Source organism: Schistocerca americana, chromosome 7, assembly GCF_021461395.2.
Source record: "Schistocerca americana isolate TAMUIC-IGC-003095 chromosome 7, iqSchAmer2.1, whole genome shotgun sequence".
Taxonomy (NCBI): Eukaryota; Metazoa; Arthropoda; class Insecta; order Orthoptera; family Acrididae; genus Schistocerca; species Schistocerca americana.
This window is the reverse complement of record NC_060125.1, coordinates 269,730,845-269,755,146: the sequence shown is the minus strand read 5'-3', so window position 1 is coordinate 269,755,146 and position 24,302 is coordinate 269,730,845. Positions and strand designations below refer to the sequence as shown.

At 42.4% G+C, this 24,302-nt stretch overlaps 1 protein-coding gene across 1 annotated transcript in view; it reads left to right on the top strand.

The window, feature by feature from the left end:
• LOC124622341 (myrosinase 1-like) overlaps nt 1-24,302 on the top strand; it is a 137,417-nt gene that overhangs the window by 68,032 nt on the left and 45,083 nt on the right. The window contains exons 7-8 of the mRNA XM_047148019.1: nt 4,651-4,798; nt 18,852-19,000. Coding sequence (XP_047003975.1) covers nt 4,651-4,798; nt 18,852-19,000 — 297 coding nt within the window. The remainder of the gene's footprint in view (nt 1-4,650; nt 4,799-18,851; nt 19,001-24,302) is intronic.

Below are 24,302 nucleotides of genomic sequence, written 5' to 3'. Positions count from 1 at the left end.
CTTACACATATGTATGATCCTTACTACGAACATCGGTCAAACAAACAAAAAATTCAAGAAAAAAGTACTAGGATCATATAATGCAAGCACGAAAACAGAAAAGGTTTATGTACTTTAAAGATGCAAATTATTAGACGATGTAGGAAGAAGACAACATATATTTATTGAGCAAGGAATAAAGGAAAACTGAAGATTCGTTGTACAGTCTTTGAGGACAGCATAACACCAGACAACAGCCACCTATCGTACTGATATATCGCACTACCTGGAGACAGGAAATATATGCATGTGAAAATAAGAAGAGTCAAAACTAAAGAAAAAACTGCTATTTCAGCTAAATTGTCCGCCCAGATTTGCAAGTAATAGTGTATCGCGTGTTACATAGTAACTGCGAAATACGAATGCAGTCATAATCTACATTTATGGAGAACAGTTACTCAATCATATCTACAAACAAGTATTAAACGTAGCAAACTAGCCTGATGCACTGAAATGAGAGACGTGAAGAGAACAGGTAGGACGGATAAGGCTTTGAAAGGAAATCAAAAGCTAATAAACCCAGAATGCTTTCCAGGAGATATTTACCCAAAAGCCTACATGTGGGAATATCTCAAATTAAATTGACCGAAGGAGGTCTATCCATATTACTTGTAGTACGTTGTCATCACTTACTTCCGGACCGTTTCCATAGAAACCGTGGAGAATTTGGTCTATCATTCGTAAGTATATCGGTGTTTATAATGTTCAGTACGATTAAAGAGATTCTGCGTGCACTCTTTCAGAATTATAAGCTTTGTCACATAGCGTATCTGCCCCACAGGCAGGCTCATGGCGGAAGTTAGCAGCAGCATTGTCCTGTACCTAGCGTATTGCTAGTTCATTTACCATTTATAACGAAGAACAGGACTTAAATTAGCTTATTTTGCCTAGCAGACAAGCATTTCGCGTACTAAAATATTATTTTATTTAGTATTCGCCGGCCGGTGTGGCCGAGCGGTTCTCGGCGCTTCAGTCTGGAACCGCGGGACCGCTAAGGCCGCAGGTTCGAATTCTGCCTCGGGCATGGATGTGTGTGATGTCCTTAGGTTAGTTAGGTTTAAGTAGTTTTAAGTTCTAGGGGACTGATGACCTAAGATGTTAAGTCCCACAGTGCTCAGAGCCATTTGAACCAACCAATTTAGTATTCTAAAACACATCGCTTCCACATTTTTAACGTTATAGTTCTGTTTGAGTAGGTATGATCCGAAACAAAAACTGGCTAGTTACTTTTTTTATGTTTCACTAGCTTTTTCCATCACCTTCGTCCGCGTGGATCACGAACCCGCATGAATTTTCAAAAATCATGAAGCTTATTACCATTGAGCAAAACACATATAACACACTGAAAGTGAAACTGTCAAAGCGGCGCAATGGTAAAGAATTGATGTGTTTATAAGCCCGGATACAGATATTTCAAGTATAAAATACCAATAGACCTGGATAGTGGAAAAGTCTAGTGTTTGATTTAAGGAAATTACGAAAATGAAAGGGTCTGTGCTTACAAACACGTCAGTCCTTAATCATTGTGTCCTTTTGACAGCTCCACCTTCAGTGTTTTATAACCATTTTTCTCGCCGATAACAAGCTACAGGATTTTTCAAAATTCATTCGGGTTCCAGTTCCACGCGAATGAAGTCGTGAGCAAGGCATTATTACTGTTCGACAGACTTATCAATGTCTATAGTAGCGCCAACGTGACAAATTTATCAACGTTAATAGTTACACCGATTGAAGAATGAATTCAAGAATGCATATGAATAACGGGATTAAACTGTTAACGTGATTATTACGATGATAAAATATTCCAAAATATTGCTCACTGCTTTTTACGGATTGGCACCAGCTAAACAATGCAAAAATAAAACTGCAAATATTTGTTGAACCACCAAAGAATATGCATCTGACAACTCTTAGGAGAGAGAGTCTGTGTATATATTGTGTGTGTGGAACAGTGGTATTACTTTCAGCCGTATGTATTAGTTCCTATTTATTTCCGACCGCTTTCTGTGATACAATCCACCATCTTCAGGGCACTAGATACAGAAACACATTACTTATCATACCATACAAAACGCAGCAACTAAATACCTACATTTACTTTTTTAAGGCTCTGAGCACTATGGGACTTAACATTTGAGGTCATCAGTCTACTAGAACATAAAACTACTTAAACCTAACCTAAGGACATCGCACACTTCCATGCCCGAGGCAAGATTCGAACCTGCGACCGTAGCAGTCACACGGTTCCGGACTGAAGCGCCTAGAACCGCTCGGCCACCGCGGCCGGCTACTTTTTCTTTTCTTTTTTTAAATATTGAAATAACTCTGTCACACTAAACCAGTTTCCATTATTTTTGTGTCTGTGTGACCATTATACTATTAAAACTGTACAAAAATCAGCTATAGTTATTGAATCCACTGTAACAAATTTGTGCGAACTGCCGACGTTTCGGTCTCTGTTGCAAGCGACCTCCTCCAGGGTGTTTTTGTCTACTGAAGGTCGCTTGCAACAGGGAGCGAAACGTCGGCAGTTTTATATATATTGACAATGCGGTCACAAACCCAGAAAAATTTTATTGAATGTGAAAATGGCCGCGGAAGCCTACGTTTATACTTAAACATGTAGTTCCTGAAGTGAGGCAGCAACCGTTTCAGCAGTTGCACGGGCAACAGTCAGAGTGATTGACTTATCTGGCCTTGTCACATCAGCCAACATAACCATTCTGTGCTGGTACTGCGAACGGCTAGCACCAAATGGAAACTACAGCCGTGGCAAAACATAGACTAAATTTTATGCCTATCTTCGGGTCCACAATGAAAATACGTGAATCCAACTGTCCTAGTAACCATTACAATATTGGCCATTAACTATAATATTCAGGAATTCCTAGGATGCATTACTTTTATTTATTGTAAGAATTACGAAATAATAAAGACAGATTCTGCTTAAAAGAGCATGCCTTAACAATTTGAGTCTTGTATCCAAGGTTCTCGGGTGTCCAGCCGGATCCGTTCGTCGAAGTTCCACGATATTTCGGCGGATAACCGTTCCGCCATCATCAGGTGGTGCTGATGGAATGATCTGTCTGCGCAGACAGATTGACTTATCTGGCCTTGTCACATCAGCCAACATAACCATTCTGTGCTGGTACTGCGAACGGCTAGCACCAAATGGATCTGTCTGCGCAGACAGATCATTCCATCAGCACCACCTGATGATGGCGGAACGGTTATCCGCCGAAATATCGTGGAACTTCGACGAACGGATCCGGCTGGACACCCGAGAACCTTGGATACAGCACATTCGCCGGGAAAGCCTGAGATCTCAGTTTGAGTCTTGTTGTCACTGTCGTACACTGTCAACCCTGAAATGAAGAGTAAGTGAAAATTTTGTGATGGATGTAAACAGAAAACTAAACACTAACCGAAATAATAGATCGCTTAAACATGAAAGATGCTAATAGTCTTCTTGGAGTACTGGCTACAAATTTTCTACGACATGATAAAATTATACATATATCCTCGAGTAGCGTGCCGGGCACTGTGCTAATAGGTGAACCAAATCAGGATCAAATCCGTGCAGCTGGTTAACCGGCCGGTTGGATCTGGTTTTTAGGCAGTTTCCTACATCCAACAAGGAACACTGCGGGCTGGTACCCAAGTCCCCTTGAGCCATACGATTCACAACGTTCCGAAAACGTTCTCACCCTTTTACATAGCAAAAATATTAGGTATTCAGTTGAATTTACGGCTTTTAGATTAGACTGATTTATCGTGTAACCGAAGTTTAACGAGTTCCTTTTAGCACTCATATGGATGGCCTCACACTTTTCGTTATTTAGGGTCAACTGCCACTTTTCGCACCATTCAGATAGTTTTTCTAAATCGTTTTGCAGTTTGTTTTGATCATCCGATGACTTTATTAGTTGTTAAACGACAGCGTCATCTGCAAACAACCGAAGACGGCTGTTCAGATTGTCTCCTAAATCGTTTATATAGATAAGGAACAGCAAAGGGCCTGTAACACTACCTTGGGGAACGCCTGAAATCACTTCTGCTTTACTCGATGACTTTCCGTCAATTACTACGAACTATGACCTCTCTGACAGGAAATCGCAAATCCAGTCACATAACTGAGACGATATTCCATAAGCACGCAATTTTACTACGAGCCACTTGTGTGGTACAGTGTGAAAAACCTTCCGGAAATCCAGTAATACGGAATCGATCTGAAATCCTTTGTCAATAGCACTCAGCACTTCATGTGAATTAAGAGCTAGTTGTGTTTCACAGGAAGGATGTTTTCTAAACCCATGTTAACTGTGTGTCAATAGACCGTTTCCTTCGAGGTAATTCATAATGTTTTTCCAAACTTATACAGGTAGCTCTTATTCTTACGTTTATTAGGTGGCAATTATTGAAGTCGTGTTCAACGGACCTACGAATGCCTGTGTGTGTGTGTGTGTTTTCCTTTCATTGTGTATAAATAATCAGTTCGGGTGATCATCTTGTGTTTAACATTGTTGCGTTAGCCGAATGATAAGTGTAGATAACTGTACAACGTACATGGTGATCTACATAAATTCAATTAACGAACCCTTTTTGTTTCAGCTCGGGTGGTTTGCGCACCCCATATTCTCGGAAGAGGGAAACTACCCCGCAGTTATGATAGAGCGGGTAGACAATAACAGCTTGGAGGCAGGCATCTGGATATCACGGCTACCGAAGTTCACTGCTCAGGAAATAGAGGATCTGAAAGGTAAACACAACATTTCATTTACACATCTACGTAATGCGACATGAAAACCATCTTTATTTTTAACAAATGAGTCGCGCAGTTCCCGTACGTATAGTTTTCAGTTCCTTTATAACTAGAGGTATTACTAAACAATGACATTCTATGCAAATTGTTTTAACATTGAGCAAAAACAATCAACATTTGCCTGGGAAATTGATTTTGGAAATATAGCGTCTCCATAATTGAAGTTTCAGTTTCAAAATGCTGGAGAAAGAAAACCAATACTCAAAATGACGTCAAATTGTAACAGCATATTGTTGACGCGGGGGAAACGCCATGGAACTAAATATTTAAGGAAAACTTGAGCAATAGATGGCGCTGTAAGCAACAAAATATGAGCACCAACATACGCGCGGCACTCGCCTGTTTGTTTGCTTCAGAGACGCCCAAAATGGCCGTCTCCTTGAAGGTTCAAAGTGGTTCAAATGGCTCTGAGCACTATGGGACTTAACATCTGAGGTCATCAGTCCCCTAGAACTTGGAACCACTTAAACCTAACTAACCTAAGGACATCACACACGTCCATGCCAGGATTCGAACCTGTGACCGCAGCGGTCGTGCGGTTCCGGACTGAAGAGCCTAGAACCGTTCGGTCACATCAGCCGGCCCTCCTTGAAGGATTGTGCGCTGCTGGTAAAGCTCTTTTACAAGAAGGGTGAGTGTGCGCCAGAAGCTCTGCAAAAGTTACGGACGCTCAGGGGTATGAAGAAAGGCATTGGTCCGCTGTCTGCTAAGGATCTGCAGAAAATGGTTCCAAAACTGGAAAATAATGGTTCTTTTCAAGTGCAACGTGGCTGGGGGTGGAGAGCAATTGATTCGATGTCTGACGGAGATGCGGCCACAGCACTGCAGGAGGGATAGAGAAGGTGTGTGAAAACGTGTAGTGCACGGGAATGCCAGAAGTTGTATATGCCTGCGCGCACGGTGCATAAAATCCTACAAACATGCTGCATTGCTGTCCATACAAAATCATCCATGTTCAGGAGTTGCATCCTGCTGACCTACCAGCAAAAAATATGTTCGCTTTAAAATTTCTTGCTCGCGTATAGGTGGACAGTGATTGGCCGTGAAACCTTATCTGGGCAGACGAAGCCCACTTCCATCTTCAGTGACATGTCAATACGCGGAATTTCAGAATATGGGCAACTGAAAATGCACTCGCATGTCAACCGGTAAAACTTTCATTCTGCAAAGGTGGAGTGTGTGGTGCGGGTTGGTGGAAACGTTTATCGTAAGGCCGTATTTTTTCGAGGAGAAGAGTCCTGCGGGTTCTGTTACCCGTGCCGTCACTGATAAACCCTTCAACAGCTTGGATGTATCGGTAGGATAAATTTTTATGCTACACTGCGCTTCTCCGCACCTTGCATATTCATAAAGCGGCTGTTGCAGAGGCATTTCGGAACTGCTAAAATTATCAGCCGTCATTTTGTCACACCCTGGCCCTCCAGATTACCTGATCTCAATCCGTGTGACTTCTGCCTCTGGGGTTACTTGAAAGATATGTTCAATGCTCCAATTACGAACGTAGCTGAGATGAAGGCTCGCTCTAAGCAACACATTCAGAACATGACCCGCGAGACACTCCAATATGTTGTGAAACATGTTTTTTTCTCGATTGCAACTTATGTCAGAAAACGATGGACGGCATACTCAACACGTCTTGCGCCTGCCACACGACAATTAGAAACCGATGTCATTTTAGTTTCTATGTGGTTTTTAGCACCAGGACAACTAAAAATTGATTTTAGTTACACTGGTATACAAAATTAAAACAACAGCTATTTCCAAGTTCTGTGTCTAATTCACGATATAATCATACAAAGTGTCAACAGATGTCAATACGATCGTCTTCTGTACGGAACTTGGCATTCCGGTCAACGGACAATGTCAACGAAGACATAGAAGAAGTATCAAACAGGGTAAAGTTTTCCGGGTAGTCCCTCACCCACAACTGTTGTGTAGACAGTCACAGACGGTGCAGTATGTCACAGAGAAGACGCCTACCAGGCCCTCTACTGTGGAGGGCCATAGGAAGAATGGAAGCCGGACAGTCGCAAACTGATATGGCCCGATGACTTAATGTGGATCTTTCTGTTCTTTCTTGGATGTAGTGACTTTTTGTAGAGACAGAAACCGTATCTCGAGGACCAGGGCAGGACCGACCATATGTGACATCAGGAAGAGAGAGGACCGTTACTTGGTTGTAAGGGCACTCCGGTACAGCCTTAGTAGTGCACGGCAACTGGCACCTCACCCCGCAACATCCACTGGACGTGTTGTGTCGAGGCAAACGGTCTACAGAAGGCTTCGGCACAGTACCCTTTACTCTCCGAGACCTGCTGTATGTGTACCTTTGACGCGTCTTCACAGAAGGGAACTTCTAGAGTGGAGTCGTCGGCATGCCACATGCACGTCGAACAGTGGGCCGATGTTCTTTTCACAAATGAGTCCCGATTCGGTCTGGAGTGTGATTCTCGACGGATTCACCTGTGGAGGGAACGTGGAACTCGATTTCGGGACTCAGACATTGTGGAAACAGACAAGTATCTAGGAGGATCCCTAATGATATGGGCAGGGATTATATTAACCACACGAATACCTATCCCGTAATTCTGCGGGTGAAGCGGCAAAATTCAGCTGCTGTCAGGTATCGTTACGAAACCTTGGAATCTCATGTGATGTTGTTGCGACGTGCTGCGGGCCCAGACTTCGTACTGATGGACGATAATGCTCGTCCTCCTAGAGCACAGGTGGTCGATCATTTCTTGGAAACGGAAGATTGCACGCATGGCGTGACTTGCTCGCTCTCCCGATTTGAATCCTATAGAGCATGTCTGGGATGCACGAGAAGACGGGTCACATCATGTCAGCATCCACCAACCACTCTGCAAGATATGCAAGCAGCTCTGCAGGAGGAACGGGCGTTATTGTCTCAACATGATAATGATGACATCATTCACAGCATGCCCGGTCATCGTCTGCCTGTATTGCTGGCAGCGATGGTCACACCCTATACTGATTACATTAACCAGTTGTCAGAATGTGTGTGCAAATTTGTTAAGTTGGAAAAAACGAAGAACTTTCTTGCCTACCATTATGCATCCTGCATCTGTTTACATTCTGTACTCTTTACATTGTTTCTACTTTACTATCACCTGTGTATACTGTTTTGTGGCAAAATGTTCGCAGTCTTGCAAAATTTCCGTTTGTTGCTTTCATTTTGGACACCAGTGTAGCATTTTATGCGGTTTATGGCCTCAGTGCAATTAAAAACCGACTTTTCCCATCCAATGTGGAACGACCTTGCGTGGTTGATGGGCTTCATCTTACTAACCATGCTAGAACTGTTGACTGCCGAACTTGTGCAGTCGGGCACGCTGAACAGCATGAATGGTGTAACGTGCCATTCAAACCATAGCGTCGTACTGCAATTCTTCTGTCATTTGTAGCGGATCCAATTTAAGTTAACACGTTTATAGCGCCATCTAGTGGCAAAATTTTGTTAATCTCCTTTTCGTTCCATAACATCACACCCTGTGTCAATAAAAGTGGCTCTAAGCACTAAGGGACTTACCATCTGAGGTCATCAATCCCCTAGACTTAGAACTACTTAAACCTAACTAACCTAAGGACATCACACACACCCCCCATTCCTGAGGCAGGATTCGAACCTGGGACCGTAGCAGTAGCGCGGTTCCAGAATGAAGCGCGTAGAACCGCTGGGCCACAGCAGCCGGCCCCTGTGTCAATAATAGGCTGTTCAAATTTGACGTCTTCCTGAACAGTGATTCTCTTTCTACAGCGTTTAGGAACTGGAACTTTAGTTATCGGCACCCTGTATAATCACATAAACTAATTACGATTCTTGCTTCACCTTAGTAGGGCCCTATTTAGCCCACTCCCTTATAATCTTTTAATATTCGTCTGGGACATGAGACTATTTCCTAGTTTTCTGTAGTTCGCTATCAAGAAGGGGAAACAAAACGTTAACCGCAACAGCATACGTTTCGTGGTTGTAACGTATAAGACCGTTTTTAATGTAGTACTGCTATAACAATTCATTGTTTCTGCATAGTGCTGCAGAAAGACAATAAGTAAAGCAAATTAGGCCCCCAAATACTGTGATACATTTAATAATTTTTTCATAATGTGGGGCCACAGTCATAACGTATTTCTTTAAAGTCAGTACCGCCATTAGACAGTTGTTTATTTACAGCGTTACATTTACACTGTAAATAAACAACTGTCTAATGGCGGTGCTGACTTTAAAGAAACTATGAAACATATTTCAGGCACATGTTGTGTAAGAGTACTCACATTCTGTCTATGCGAAAATATAATTTGGTCTAATATTAATACCGAGTGCCAGTATTACCGATGCATTGCGGCAGATTCAATTCTTGGGACACTCTGGATACGATTTATCTCTGACGAGGTGGCCAACACTGATAGGGGTTAAACTTGTCCTGCGTCATACTGATGATGTAAATAGTCGGTTGACGCATGTCGCGTAGCAGTGCCGTCATCCGGGCGGATGGTCGCTCCGAAAATGCGCCAGCCGCACAGATCGGTGGCGGCAGTGTTATGGTATCGGAGATTTTCACCTGGTAGTAATGAAAGTTGCAGTGGCACATTTGCACTACGTGTACATCATTCAGGACCACATGAAACCCTTCGTATTAGAGTTTCGCTCTACCAAAACCACGGTGTGGTAGTTCTGGTACTTTGGATAAATGACATAGCAAATGGTAGGATTATCGGTTGTATTGATAGAATTGGTAGGGAAAGACACAGAAACGAATGTGTAAGGGAGAAAATTGGAACGGATGAGTTCTCCTTGCATTTTTTTCTTTTATTTTTTTGCACATAACTGGAACCGCACATCATTCAGTGTTAGTACATTGTGTATTTTATATCCTCATAAAATATAAATTTCACTTTATAAGCAGTAAAAATTAGTTGATCGCGTAACTTCTGCGCTTTTATGTAACCAAAGCAGGTACTTCTGATGCCAGTACAGTTTACATACACAAACATAAAAAATATATATAATTTCTGTTGTTATTTTGGACCCAAGAGAATTTCATCATGATCAAAGGCAAGAGATTCCTGTTATTACTGATTGCGAAAATTCTTTATCAGTAACAGAAATAAATTTTATACAAGTTCGACGGAGTATTGAAGCGATGTTCGACACATTTTTGTTTTGCGATTTCTTTTTTAATTTTACTTTTTTGTTGAAGATATAGCGTTTTCTAGCGCTGTATGATACATCTGGATTGTTTTCTTCATTCTTATTACAATATCCCTTTGTTTCACGTTACAAACCAACAATTTTCGAATAAAACCAGAATTAAATACTGCCAATTTCAATTTTGTTATAAATACGTTTTACATTTAAGAAACCGGCAAGATGATAATTATACACAACAAAAATTTCCGTAGTTACCCGGTCCTTTATATAACCTCAGTCAGTTTCTAGAGGTTCGCCGCATCTGATTTTCAGCGGAATTTAATAACACTGATCGCATATGTATAGAAAGCGATCGTTACAAGGTAACGCCCGACACTATGCAACACAACCCAACGTGTGGATAAGGTGGAGGCGACCTTGACTCACCAAAGTTACTAGGAAAACTGCCGTAGTCTACGCTTGCTTACAGTAGCCGACGGTACCCTACGGTAGTTCTACAACTCTACTTGTGCTTAATGTCTTCACCATAAATGACGGGGTCTTCCAACGGTCATAAAGACAGCGTTACAGTGGTCTGAGGAGCATAGTATTCAACTCACTGTGATGTCAAATTTGCCTAATCTGGAGCCAGTGGAAAACATCTGGGGCATTATCAGACGCCATCTCCACACCCGCTAACCACTGGCCCGTAAGTTAAGGGTGTTGCGTGACATGTGCACAGACATCTGGTGCCACATACGTTTGCAAACCTACCAGAGTCTCTGCTGTACTACGTTCCAGACGTGGATCAACAGGCTGATAACCAGATAATCATATTGTTTTGGTTCATCTCTGTATTTTATTTTGTTATGCTCATGAAATACTGTGTAGCTTAATAATACTCTGAAGAAATACTCACAGCTACGATATACAGTTGTATGAAGTAGATAAAATGTCATCACATTGACGAATACGATTAGACGTCAGCTGCATTATTTATTGGTGACATATGAGTATTTGTTTCAGACCGGGGCTCGAACCCAATTACTCACTTCACTGAGTGGTCATATTAACCACTTCCGCTACCCGAGCGCGCCTGTCCCACCTACCCAAATCCCCATATGTCACCGTGCGTTCACGTCTTTTTCTCGCACAATTGCTATGTTCCGCCCATAGGGAGAGACTTATTCATTATTGTCACGGCTTCTCTAGGGATGTAATACTGTTCCGCAGTGTCAATTTCTTACGTTGTATTATGAAAATGTCCATCAGACTTGCCAGCATTTCTGAGGGACATTGCATAGTACACCATAAAACAAAGGCACTGCAAAACAGACTCTTCATTAGATCGGAAATTTCTCAAAATAGCTTCACTTTAGCTTTTTCTCACTACAGTATTACCTTCTGCACTCTTCATGATACGTCACTCTCTCAAAAGTGTTTCAAAATATTTCTTCTATTCCCATGCCATGAAACGTTCCTCCACTAAAGTACTTCCATGATTCACTCCATCTTAGCTCACTCAACTGCCTTCCGCCCCCTTCCTTGGTTACAAAACATAGACATTAAATATGAACTAACGGCCATAGTATTTGACTACGTTGACCACGAACTTTGCACAGCGTGCACTCGGTTTATCAGTTCATTAAAATTACGCGAACGAAAACGTACGAACAAAGTTTCATGCATTCAGATACATTCACATGCAACATTTTTGTTAACACGATCGGTGAATAAAATATGCGATAACTTTATATTGTTACTATTGACTATAGGAAAACAGAGACTACGCTATCCTTCCAAATGACAAGATTCCAAGTGACAATCTTAAAGAAAATGTTACTGTGACAAGATTCTACCTGGCTTCTGCTGTAAGTAGAGTGTACTCCTGTTGCAAGAGGGGAAAAAATAGCCGAGTTACAAGAGCGCCGATGTTCCACCCGATATCGCTTCTTTTGACTGGTTAGGAAGACAATCTTTTATTTGGGAAATGGCACTGTGTCTTTCTACAGACAAATTTCACGTATAAATGACAAAGTTCCAACTGTTCAGTTCGAATCTTGTCACACGAATATTCTCTAGTGACTGAATTCATAACCGTCGTTTCGGCAACTCGATATTTTTTCCGTTATTCGTGTATCATTAAAAGCATTGCTGTTCTGGTTTACTGTTTTTTGTGTAATAAATAATAATGAATGGAAATTATGAATGGATAGCTGAATTATTATAAGATTCCGGTTAACAACTACATTCAACTGCTGTATAAATACGAGGAAACTGAAGTGCAGTGTAAAAATTGAAAAAAATTGACAGGAAAAAATTAGTTTATAGTTATTATTCGTTAAGCCAGAATGGGAAATACCACTTTTTGCCCAGTTCTACTGAACGAAGTGTAGCCGTGCATCCAAGAATGAACAATACTGAAAGGCGTACACGTCTGTCAGTATCAAATATATTTTTAATGTTCTAGGAGAAAAATCCAGGAATACAAGAAATATTTTTCAAACGTAGTATTTCACGAAACCAGTATACTATGTTCGTAATAATAAGAATTCTGTATGTAATAAACCATCACATGACAACTGAGGTTTGAATCAGAATATTTCCAAGATGCTTTGTGAGGCTGAAAAAGAATATAAGAAGCAATATATAAATTCTTTTCCAACAGTAGAGTCACTTTTTCGGAAGAACACATGAAAATACCTTTATTAAAGTTTATCTCGTTTTGAAATGTATTCTTTTTATCAGTGTAAGCGTTGAGAAGAAGATACACTCCTGGAAATTGAAATAAGAACACCGTGAATTCATTGTCCCAGGAAGGGGAAACTTTATTGACACATTCCTGGGGTCAGATACATCACATGATCACACTGACAGAACCACAGGCACATAGACACGGGCAACAGAGCATGCACAACGTCGGCACTAGTACAGTGTATATACACCTTTCGCAGCAATGCAGGCTGTTATTCTCCCATGGAGACGATCGTAGAGATGCTGGATGTAGTCCTGTGGAACGGCTTGCCATGCCATTTCCACCTGGCGCCTCAGTTGGACCAGCGTTCGTGCTGGACGTGCAGACCGCGTGAGACGACGCTTCATCCAGTCCCAAACATGCTCAATGGGGGACAGATCCGGAGATCTTGCTGGCCAGGGTAATTGACTTACACCTTCTAGAGCACGTTGGGTGGCACGGGATACATGCGGACGTGCATTGTCCTGTTGGAACAGCAAGTTCCCTTGCCGGTCTAGGAATGGTTGAACGATGGGTTCGATGACGGTTTGGATGTACCGTGCACTATTCAGTGTCCCCTCGACGATCACCAGTGGTGTACGGCCAGTGTAGGAGATCGCTCCCCACACCATGATGCCGGGTGTTGGCCCTGTGTGCCTCGGTCGTATGCAGTCCTGATTGTGGCGCTCACCTGCACGGCGCCAAACACGCATACGACCATCATTGGCACCAAGGCAGAAGCGACTCTCATCGCTGAAGACGACACGTCTCCATTCGACCCTCCATTCACGCCTGTCGCGACACCACTGGAGGCGGGCTGCACGATGTTGGGGCGTGAGCGGAAGACGGCCTAACGGTGTGCGGGACCGTAGCCCAGCTTCATGGAGACGGTTGCGAATGGTCCTCGCCGATACCCCAGGAGCAACAGTGTCCCTAATTTGCTGGGAAGTGGCGGTGCGGTCCCCTACGGCACTGCGTAGGATCCTACGGTCTTGGCGTGCATCCGTGCGTCGCTGCGGTCCGGTCCCAGGTCGACGGGCACGTGCACCTTCCGCCGACCACTGGCGACAACATCGATGTACTGTGGAGACCTCACGCCCCACGTGTTGAGCAATTCGGCGGTACGTCCACCCGGCCTCCCGCATGCCCACTATACGCCCTCGCTCAAAGTCCGTCAACTGCACATACGGTTCACGTCCACGCTGTCGCGGCATGCTACCAGTGTTAAAGACTGCGATGGAGCTCCGTATGCCACGGCAAACTGGCTGACACTGACGGCGGCGGTGCACAAATGCTGCGCAGCTAGCGCCATTCGACGACCAACACCGCGGTTCCTGGTGTGTCCGCTGTGCCGTGCGTGTGATCATTGCTTGTACAGCCCTCTCGCAGTGTCCGGAGCAAGTATGGTGGGTGTGACACACCGGTGTCAATGTGTTCTTTTTTCCATTTCCAGGAGTGTATAACCTCAGCCAAGTGTGCATATTTTTGTCACGGAATTCAGTGAGATTCAACGAGAGAAAATCTGACCCGTGTGACCTACGATAAGAGTATAAAGCATCAAAAACATACAACAGACTCACTAAACATAGGGGGGAAAACTACTGTAAACAAATTAAAGACAAAGAAGCAATGAGAGAACTGAAAGGTAAGCACAGAATACAGAAATCTGTTTATGCGCTTTGTTTTGACCTACAGAATGTAACCTCATATCAAAGCAGAAGTTAGCATTCTTTTAAAAATCAAAATTATATTTATATAATTTACCAGCTCATTATTCGAGCAGCAAAACTGTGTATTGTGTTTTGTGGACAGAATGATTGTTTAACAGATCCTAAAGTGGCCCTGCTAGTGTCTTTAAATCCATTCTAGACAAGGTAAATAGTAAACGTGCATATAACGGAGCTGATAAAATGGATTAATCCCTACGTTCTACAGAATCGGAATTTTTTTATTTCGTATGTCGCTTTTAATTTTCTCAATGAAAATCTTCGTGTGGATAAAATTACAATGTTTTATTCCGTGCCGTGACATTGATGCATGCTGAAGATTGATAGTGTACGTTGTGCCACTGAAAAAGCTACTGAAGAAATGAGTTCATATCACTAATTGGATTCGTACGATTATTGAAAAACAGTAATTCGAAAAAAAATCCTCTTCGACCAATACAGCTTTGCAATGCTATTTCTTATGACTCTAGATCGGTGTCGAAGAAATTTAAGTTTCAAGGTGCTCCATTTTCAGAAGTAACCTCATTGAAATTCTAGAAAGCCTAGTGCATTTTTCATACCGAACATAATTCACTCTAAACACTATGAGAAAAGTCAGCCTGAAATTTTGGCGAGATGGTACGCAGTCAAAGGACACAGCTATTCACTTCTGAAGAAAATAAACGTGAATAACTGAATAAGCAGTTTAAATCATTCAATCAGAAGATAAGAAAGATGTCAATAATACATTGTAGAAGTGCCTCCTGTAGATTAAAAATATCATAAAGTTGTCATGAAATTAAATTTCCTTATGAAAAAAATGATACATAAGCTGGCTTCATTGAATTGAAATTTGAGTAGACCTAACTTTTTGTTATTAAATTACTTTTCTGGTAGGTAATGATACATAATTTTCAATATTTGTATAATTATTAGTTTTCATTAATCAAATATTATTATCCTGACAAACATTTAGATTTAAACGGAGAAAGTATTTTTGGAAAGAAAAAAAGAACCAGAGGAAGGGAATTAGCTGTTATAAAGTGACTAAAGGCACAGGCGTAGAGGTAAATAACAAGTGAAAATACATTAAATGATCGAATGTCATGATCAGCTACAAATTTCTTGTAGTTCTCAGAGACTGTTGGCAGCAGCAGTTTTACAAGGAATGAGATAGGGGGAAGCTTAACACAGTTATGTTGCTATCTTATTGCAGTGTCCTGTACAGTTCGTTGTGACAAATTTGACTAGTATCACATCAAAAAAATCACTAATGTAACTGGAAAGACAACTGAATAATTATCTAATCAAACATTGAAATCAACTGACACGAAGTGGGTGAACTGTTAGTAGACTGTTGAATTAATAAATACAAATTGCATAAGACGAAAATCTGGGTCACAACGTGTATTAAATGAACATGTCAACAATCTCCGATCTGGTTGATCGGAAGGACGTTCTGCCGATATGACAGTGTCCATCGGTAAAGTCGATAAATAAGTAACTTAAAGCCTTAAGATTTTCCACAAAATGCATGACGGCGTGGAGTCCACACTAAGAATCATTACCGGAAACTAATATGTTTGTACTTAGGACATACAAACATTCAATTTGTGCACAAATGCTGTCACGATGCCAACAATTTACTAAAATGCCGTCTCCTTCCTCAACTGTGGCGTGATAACTACGCTGTGCAACATAATTAAAGGTTCATATACTTTGAAACCGAGCAGTTATTTTCCATTGAGACACAGAAGTTTGATAACTGGCTCAAACGTGCCTACACCGTTCCTCTGTAAAGGTGCAAAAGCATGGCATCCTGTGACGTCACCCTCGCATCCGGAGATACTTGTAACAGCGAGGTGTCGACTCGAGAAAAAAAAGGCTAGAAGTCAGGAATTCATGTGAAGTCTAAACTTTTGTCACTGCTGATACAACCCGGACGATTCAGTCCTTTTCTATGGACATGGAGGGCTGCTTCCCCAGTGAACGTGATACCACCCTTCGGAGTCCAGCGTGACTGCAATTTTTGTTCTGATGTACAGGATTGTACCACTAGGTACCGTTCAAAGAATTCGACGATATCTTAACGTAATCCAAAGCAGAAGCAGAAGCTTTTTCATCCCTCCTTTTTAAGGGGGGTAGGACGTGAAACGGGCCGACTTGGAGCAGGAGAGGCACCACAGGACATTTTAATTTCCACTGTCTATACTTTTACAAATAAATTCATAAAACTTTGTCAGTAGTACCAGGAAGGCTTCAGAATTCACACTCATAGGGGTGGAAGTTCTAAAACATAAAGAAATGATTTTTTTTACATGTTAAATTTCATTATTTTTTTTCACTTACTAATGGCAGTATTTGTTGCTATAGGTACACTTTTCTTCAAAAGTGAGAGAGATTCTTCGATGAATTTTGCACAGCATACAAGCCATACTTAACGGTGTATGAAACTCTATAATTTTACAAATCTATTAAAAACTGTGGTAAAAATTGGGGTAATTAACTATAAAATTTGTGTTTTTTCTGAACATGAAGTTTAAAATATAATAGTTCATTCGTTTTTTTCATAAATTAAATAAATTCTAGAGCTTCTCACACCTGTGAGTATGGTATGTATGCTGTGCAAAATTCAACGAAGAATCTCTCTAACTTATGAAGGAAAGTGTACCTATAGCAACAAATGCAGCCATTAGTAAGTGAAAAAATGATGAAATTTCGCACGTAAAAAAATTTATTTTGTTATATTTTCGAACTTCCACTGCGATGAGTGTGAATCCTGAATCCTTCCTGGTGTTGCTGATGAAGTTTTATGAATTTATTTGTAAAATTATGGACACTGGAAATTAAAATGTCCTGTGACGCCTCTCCTGCTCCAAGTCGGCCCGTTTGATGTCATACCCTCCATAACGCCCTCCTATGGAGTGTGCATACGGGGTGCGACATTGAAACAAACGCGAACGAAAAGGCAAAGCGTCCCTCTCAGAACCGCAGTTTGCTAACAGTGACAGCGTAACCTGCGTACTACTTAAAAATGCCCCTGTACAGACACACCCATCTACCAAACCCTGGACACCCCTCTGATTTCGGATGCGGCCAACAGGCACAAGTGTTTTAACGAGTTGCCTGTTCTGCCGCGGGGTACGGATCAGTGAATGGGTAACTCTGTGCAGCGACATTTTTAAGTGCCCAACAGCGGTGCTCGAGTGCCACCAATCATGAACACGCTTTTCTGCTTTGGATCATTCACACGTGTATGTCGTGGAGCGGTTGTGAACAGCCCCTACAGGTTCCATACTATACACCAATCCAAAAACTGCAGTTATGCTATACTCCTGGAAAGATCACATTTAATAGTCATACAGCCTGTGATGTCCATAGAGAAGGGTTGGATCGCCCGGAGGTTGCGGAGGGGAGTCTCAGCAGTGCTAGAAGTTGTCAAGAAAGTCTCGTTGTACTGCGATACCATCATTTCGGACGCGAAATATAATTCAATCGGTGCCCCAAGGGAAGGGGTCATTTCAACAACATCCTGTATGCCAGCTTCCAAAGCCTTTTCGTGCAGATTCTGAGCGACGAAGCGTCCCATAAGAAAACCACTTGTTTTCAAAGCTGCGTCACGGTTCTGATCTCCCTCGCAGAGTCAGTAAATGAAGGGATGGAATATGAGTAAGACGGGAAGTGACAATCGCCTCATCGTGTGACACGCCCACTGTGGCGTTGGACATAATTGTGTAATTTGGTGGCAATCTGACATCATTAATCCATCTACCGTCCCACATGAACTTCTGTCGTCTTATCTTCTTTTCGCATGTGTAGACGCCTTGCTGTTTGAAACGTCGTGAGTCCGATTGTGACGTCACAAGGCGCCATGGTTTTGCACCACTACAGAGGAAGGCTGTAGGCTCCTTTGAACCAAATTCCAAACTTCTAGTCACAATGGGATACAATTACTAGGTTTTAGAATGTATAATCGTTTAATTTTGTTGCTCAGTGAATTTCTACCAATGCCTCTCTACCTTGTCAGCATTAGAATTATGTCAGTCATGACAACGCGATGGCAGGCGAGACAATGTAATAACATTATCATACACAAGAACACGTCCTATTTCAAATTTCTAACTGGAGTGAAGGAGATGACATTTATTTCAAGCTGGCACAATTATGATTTTCAGGGTGGATCCTTTACCTTGTAGGAATCTGCAGCTGTCACAACGAAACTTATTTATATTCTACCTTACCCAGTGAGTAACCTCAAAGTTCAAGCATTCTGTCAGATATGACGAATAAAATTCTGACAGACATCATCATCGTAGCACTGAGAATAGGCAAAGTCGCAAAACATCCATTATAAATTTAAGGACCGCGCACATCGGTTTGATATGTAGCTTTCTGTTACAGGATCTGCGGACTTCTTTGGTCTCAACCACTATTCTACTCACCTAGTAACGGATGGTTTGTCTGGTCTGGAACCGTCCATCCTGCGTGATACGGGAGTAATCAAGACTGTAGACCCAAGCTGGCCCGAGTCCGCATCTTCTTGGCTGAAGGTCAGTAAGTGTGATATAACTTGAAAGGTGAGTGACTCCGATCAGACAGAATCAATTGGACGAAAAAGTGAGAGGGGGAGGAATGGAGCGATGGAGGAATGATTGCTTAAACACTTCTGTGCGCCCTGTAATTAGTCTGATGTTCTCTTTGTGATCACTTTGGGAGCGATAGGCAGGGAGATGCACAGTGCGTTAACTGTTAAGTTGGATCAGCTCCCTGGTCCTAAATCGGTACAAATCGCCAGAAGTCGGAAGGCTTCAGCCAGTAGACCTTATTTTTTCAGCCAACGTTACATAGCCGATAAATCTGTATCAGGTAACCTCTCTTGTCATCTGCGTTACAGTGTTGTCCTTCACTCTGTTTCGTTTGTTTTCTTCGGTCAAATGAACTTACCATACTACCAACATCGGTCGTCGCTTTCGTTCAGTATCCTAATTATGATGCTGCGTGGGACGTCATACAGCGCAAAAAGAAAGAGATCAGAACACTGACAATTTTCATTTTCCGTCTATATTATTTTTTGAATGTGGTTTATGGTGACGGACTGATCTGTAGTGTAGCTCGAGATCGAAAGTAGGTTGAAAGGTGACAGTGGGTTGTGAGTTGGCGTAGCCAACCAATGTGAGTTAGAAATCTGAGATGAGACATATTTCTAACCAAATGGACCGAGGTTCATCCCCGGCTGCGTCGGAGATTTGCTCCACTCCAGGAATGGGTGTTGTGTTGTCCTTATCTTCTTGCCGTCATAGCTGTCATGAACATTTCTCAGCCGTATGTAATTTCGTACAAGGGTACGGCTTCGCCCTAATGACGTTCTGAATTGTCGAAGCACACTGTCGTACCTTCCACTGTAGAGATGGCTTTATAGGTACGTCCTAAAAACCAATAAATAAATTAATATGACATCTGGTGGCACACTGATCCTTTCCGTAGCCCGAGGTCTAAGATATTGAAAACTGAGTGGCTGTGAGTTGGCCAAGCGGTATCAAACGTGTCAGTTAATCCGTTTCCTTCCCTTGTGACAACTATACGTAATTGTTACAGTTAGCATTGTCATTAAACATGTCAGTACATAAGACGATTTCAGTTTCGAGGTCGGAAAACATTTACGATGTTTTTATCTCCATACGTGACTTGTGCTTTCGCGGAAGCGTGAAACGCATGTTAGTGCGCTCCCACTATAGGAGGCAGGTGGGTCTTGTCAGCCCCGCACGACAGCGCACTCCGTGGCCGTCTGTTTGGAGGCCGGCTTGCTTCCTCCTGAAGAGGAGTGTTCCGTTGCCTGCTCCCAAGTTATCTGGAATCGATTTCGGCGAATATCTCCCCTAACCTACCTCGGTAGTCATACCGAGGGAAAGTGACCGACAGTTTATGTGGAATCCGAACCAGAGTCTTCCTTGCTTATCTTCATATCACTGAGAGGTGAAGGCTATCGTAAAGACTGAAAAATTATACTATCTGGCGGGGATTCCTTACGGTGTCATTGATCGCACTATACCATTAGACCACCAACCCCTAAGGCATCTCCGTGAGACTCCCCAGTGGGCCAGACAACAATTCGACCTGCACTACTTCGTATACATTCAGTATCCTGTGTTAGTCCTACTTCGTACGAGTGTCAGCCCCGCATACTGTCCTAGGATGGGTCGCATGAGCATTTTATAAACAAGCTCTTTTGTAGGCTGATTTCATTTCCCCAATATTCCAACACCGAACGGAAGTCTGTCATGTGCTGCATGTACAACTGAACGTTGTTATCGTTCCATTTCACACGCCTACAAATTGTTAAATCTGTATTTGTATGAGTTGAACCATTCAAATTGTGACTCCTCTATGCGGTAGTCACAGAATACTACAGTTCCTCATTTTGTGAAATACACAATTCTACTTTTCTGAATATTTAACGCAAGTTGCCAGTATTTCGATCACTTTTAAATCTTATCACGATCCTATAGAATATTTGTGCACTTTTCTAGTTTTTTTTTTTTTTTTTTCAAATAACGGGTGGTTATAATTGAAGTGCAGCTACTCAGTGAGGTCCGTTGTGGGTCGTAATTACCGTATGGCTGCGAAACTTGGTAGACATGCAAATGCGTTAATGCGGAACCGATATATGACGAAAAATATTGGTTCAAAGTTTGGTCACCGGGCGCAAATCTGGCGCTGTACACCGTTTGTGGGACAATATGATATCCACACCATCATTTGACAAGCTGTAATGAAAGTGAACAGTATGGCTATCGAGAAGAGAGACAGTGCGCTGTTAGAGAAACTGTTTCATGTGAACGGCAGCAACTAGTGAAACAATGAAAGAGTATAGCCGACCAAAAGGTCTGAGGAGAGGCTGGATGTCATTAAACGCCTTAAAGGAGATGATAATGAAATTCAAAAACACGGATGAGCTTGGTCTGGCACCTGCAAGAGGAACGCGCCCTATCCCGGTGGAAGTTATTAACAAGGTTGTTGCTGCTGTAACTTACCATGCAGTACGTGTGGCACGTAGTTCAAGTGCTCCTGCGGTGTCACGAAAGTTGTCCATCCCGTAGTCAACAGTATGAAAAGTTTTGTGGTCAACATTACACTAATACTCGTACAAGCTGCAGACGGAGCAGCAACTGAAACCTCATGATCCGCAAAAACGATGTGAATAAGCTCTTCGGTTTCTGGCACGGATCGGAGATGATGACATGTGGCCGGGAAATATTCTATGGCGTGACGAGGTACATTTTACACTATACGGTGTAGTGAATACTCTGAACCGCCTAATTTGGGGTACTGTTAAACCGCAAACGAAGAGCCACTGTACGCACTGGATATGAATGTGTGATATACAGGATGTTCCATTGTTCGTGACCCGGCCAAATATCTCACGAAATAAGCATCAAACGAAAAAACTACAAAGAACGAAACTCGTCTAGGTTGAAGGGGAAAACCAGATGGCGCTATGGTTTGCCAGCTAGATGGCGCTGCCATGGGTCAAACGGATATCAACTGCTTTTTTTTTCAATAGGAATCCCTATTTTTATTACATATTCGTGCAGCACGTAAAGAGATATGAGTGTTTTAGTTGGACCACTTTTTTCGCTTTGTGGTAGATGGTGCTGTAATAGTCACAAACGTATAAGTACGTCGTAACATTCCGCCAGTGCCGACGGTATTTGCTTCGTGATACATTACCCGTGTTAAAATGAACCGTTTACCAATTTCGGAGAAGGTCGACATCCTGTTGATGTATGGCTATTGTGATCAAAATGCCCTAGGGGCGTGTGCTATGTACGCTGCTCGGTATACTGGACGACATCATCCAAGTGCCCGGACCGTTCGCCGTTAGTTACGTTACTTAAGGAAACAGGAAGTGTTCAGCCACACGTGGAACGTCAACCACGACCTGCAACAAATGATGATGCCCAAGTAGATGTTTTAGCTGCTGTCGCGGCTAATCCGCACATCAGTAGCAGACAAATTGCGCGAGAATCGGGAATCTCAAAAACGTCGGTGTTCAGAATGCTACATCAACATCGATTGCACCCGTACCATATTTCTGTGCACCAGGAATTGCATGGCGACGACTTCGAACGTCGTGTACAGTTCTGCCACTGGGCACAAGAAAAATTACGGGACGATGACAGATTTTTTGCACGCTTTCTATTCAGCGACGAAGCGTCATTCACCAACAGCGGTAACGTAAACCGGCATAATATGCATTATTGGACAATGGAAAAACCACGATGGCTCCGACAAGTGGAACATCAGCGACCTTGGCGGGGTAACGTACGGTGCGGCATTATGGGAGGAAGGATAACTGAAACCCAATTTATCGATGGCAATCTAAATGGTGCAATGTACGCTGATTTCCCACATAATGTTCTATCGATGTTACTACAAGATGTTTCACTGCATGACAGAATGGCGATGTACATCCAACATGATGGATGTCCGGCACATAGCTCTCGTGCGGTTGAAGCTGTATTGAATAGCATATTTCATGACAGGTGGATTGGTCGTCGAAACACCATACCATGGCCTGCGCGTTCACTGAATCTGACGTCCCCGCATTTCTTTCTGCGAGGGAAGTTGAAGGATATTTGCTATCGTGATCCACCGACAACGCATGACAACGTGCGTCAGCGCATTGTCAATGCATGTGCGAACATTACGGAAGTCGAACTACTCGCTGTTGAGAGGAATGTCGTTACACTTAGGCCTATTGCCAAATGCGTTGAGGTTGACGGAAATCATTTTGAGCATTTATTGCATTAATGTGGTATTTACAGGTAATCACGTTGTAACAGAATGCGTTTTCAGAAATGATAAGTTCACGAACGTACATGTATCACATTGGAACAACCGAAAAAAAAGTTCAAATGGACCTACGTTCTGTATTTTAATTTAAAAAACCTACCTGTTACCAACTATTCATCTAAAATTGTGTGCCATATGTTTGTGACTATTACAGCGCCATCTATCACAAAGCGAAATAAGTGGTCCAACTAAAACATTCATATTTCTTTACGTTCTACACGAATATGTAACAAAAATGGGGGTTCCTATTTTAAAAAAAACTCAGTTGATATCCGTTTGACCTATGATAGCGCCATTTACCAGGCCAACCATAGCGCCATCTGGTTTCCCCCTTCAAGCTAGACAAGTTTGGTTCTTTATAGTTTTTTCGTTTGACGCTTATTTCGTGAGATATTTGGCCTAGTCACGATCAATGAACCACCCTGTATATTGACAAGCTTCTTTATTTTCGATCCGTTCTTCTATGAAGGGAATACGTTGAGATTCCCTGTCAGGTGTACCGCGACGTCTGTATGTTATCGAGACCTCCTTATACAGCGTGTGATTCCTGCTTCGGAAGAGCGAAACAGTGTGGGAGCCACTGTTTTCGTGAAAGATGGGACTACATCTCATGTCGCCTGCCCAGTGAAAGATTTCCGTAACGTAAAAATCCAGAGGTTTTCAAGATGCGTGGCCTGCAAGATCACCTAACTTGAATCTGGGGATACCCACAAGAATGCGTTTACAAGGGACACGTTCGCTCTCTACCTGATCTAAAGGCCCGTATACAGGAACAAGTTCCTCAGGTTGCTCCGGCACTGCTGCGAGCAACTGTTGCTCACGTCGTTTTATGATTCGGCATCTCGTCGACGTCTCCGCTGTTCATATTGAACAAACTTTGCAAGCAACGGTTAATAATAAAATCAACATTACACCTTTCTCATTTGTTTGACCTTTTCTGCCCACGTCTCGCTCTTAATCAGTACATATGGAAACGTTTCTAAATGCATTTCGTGCACT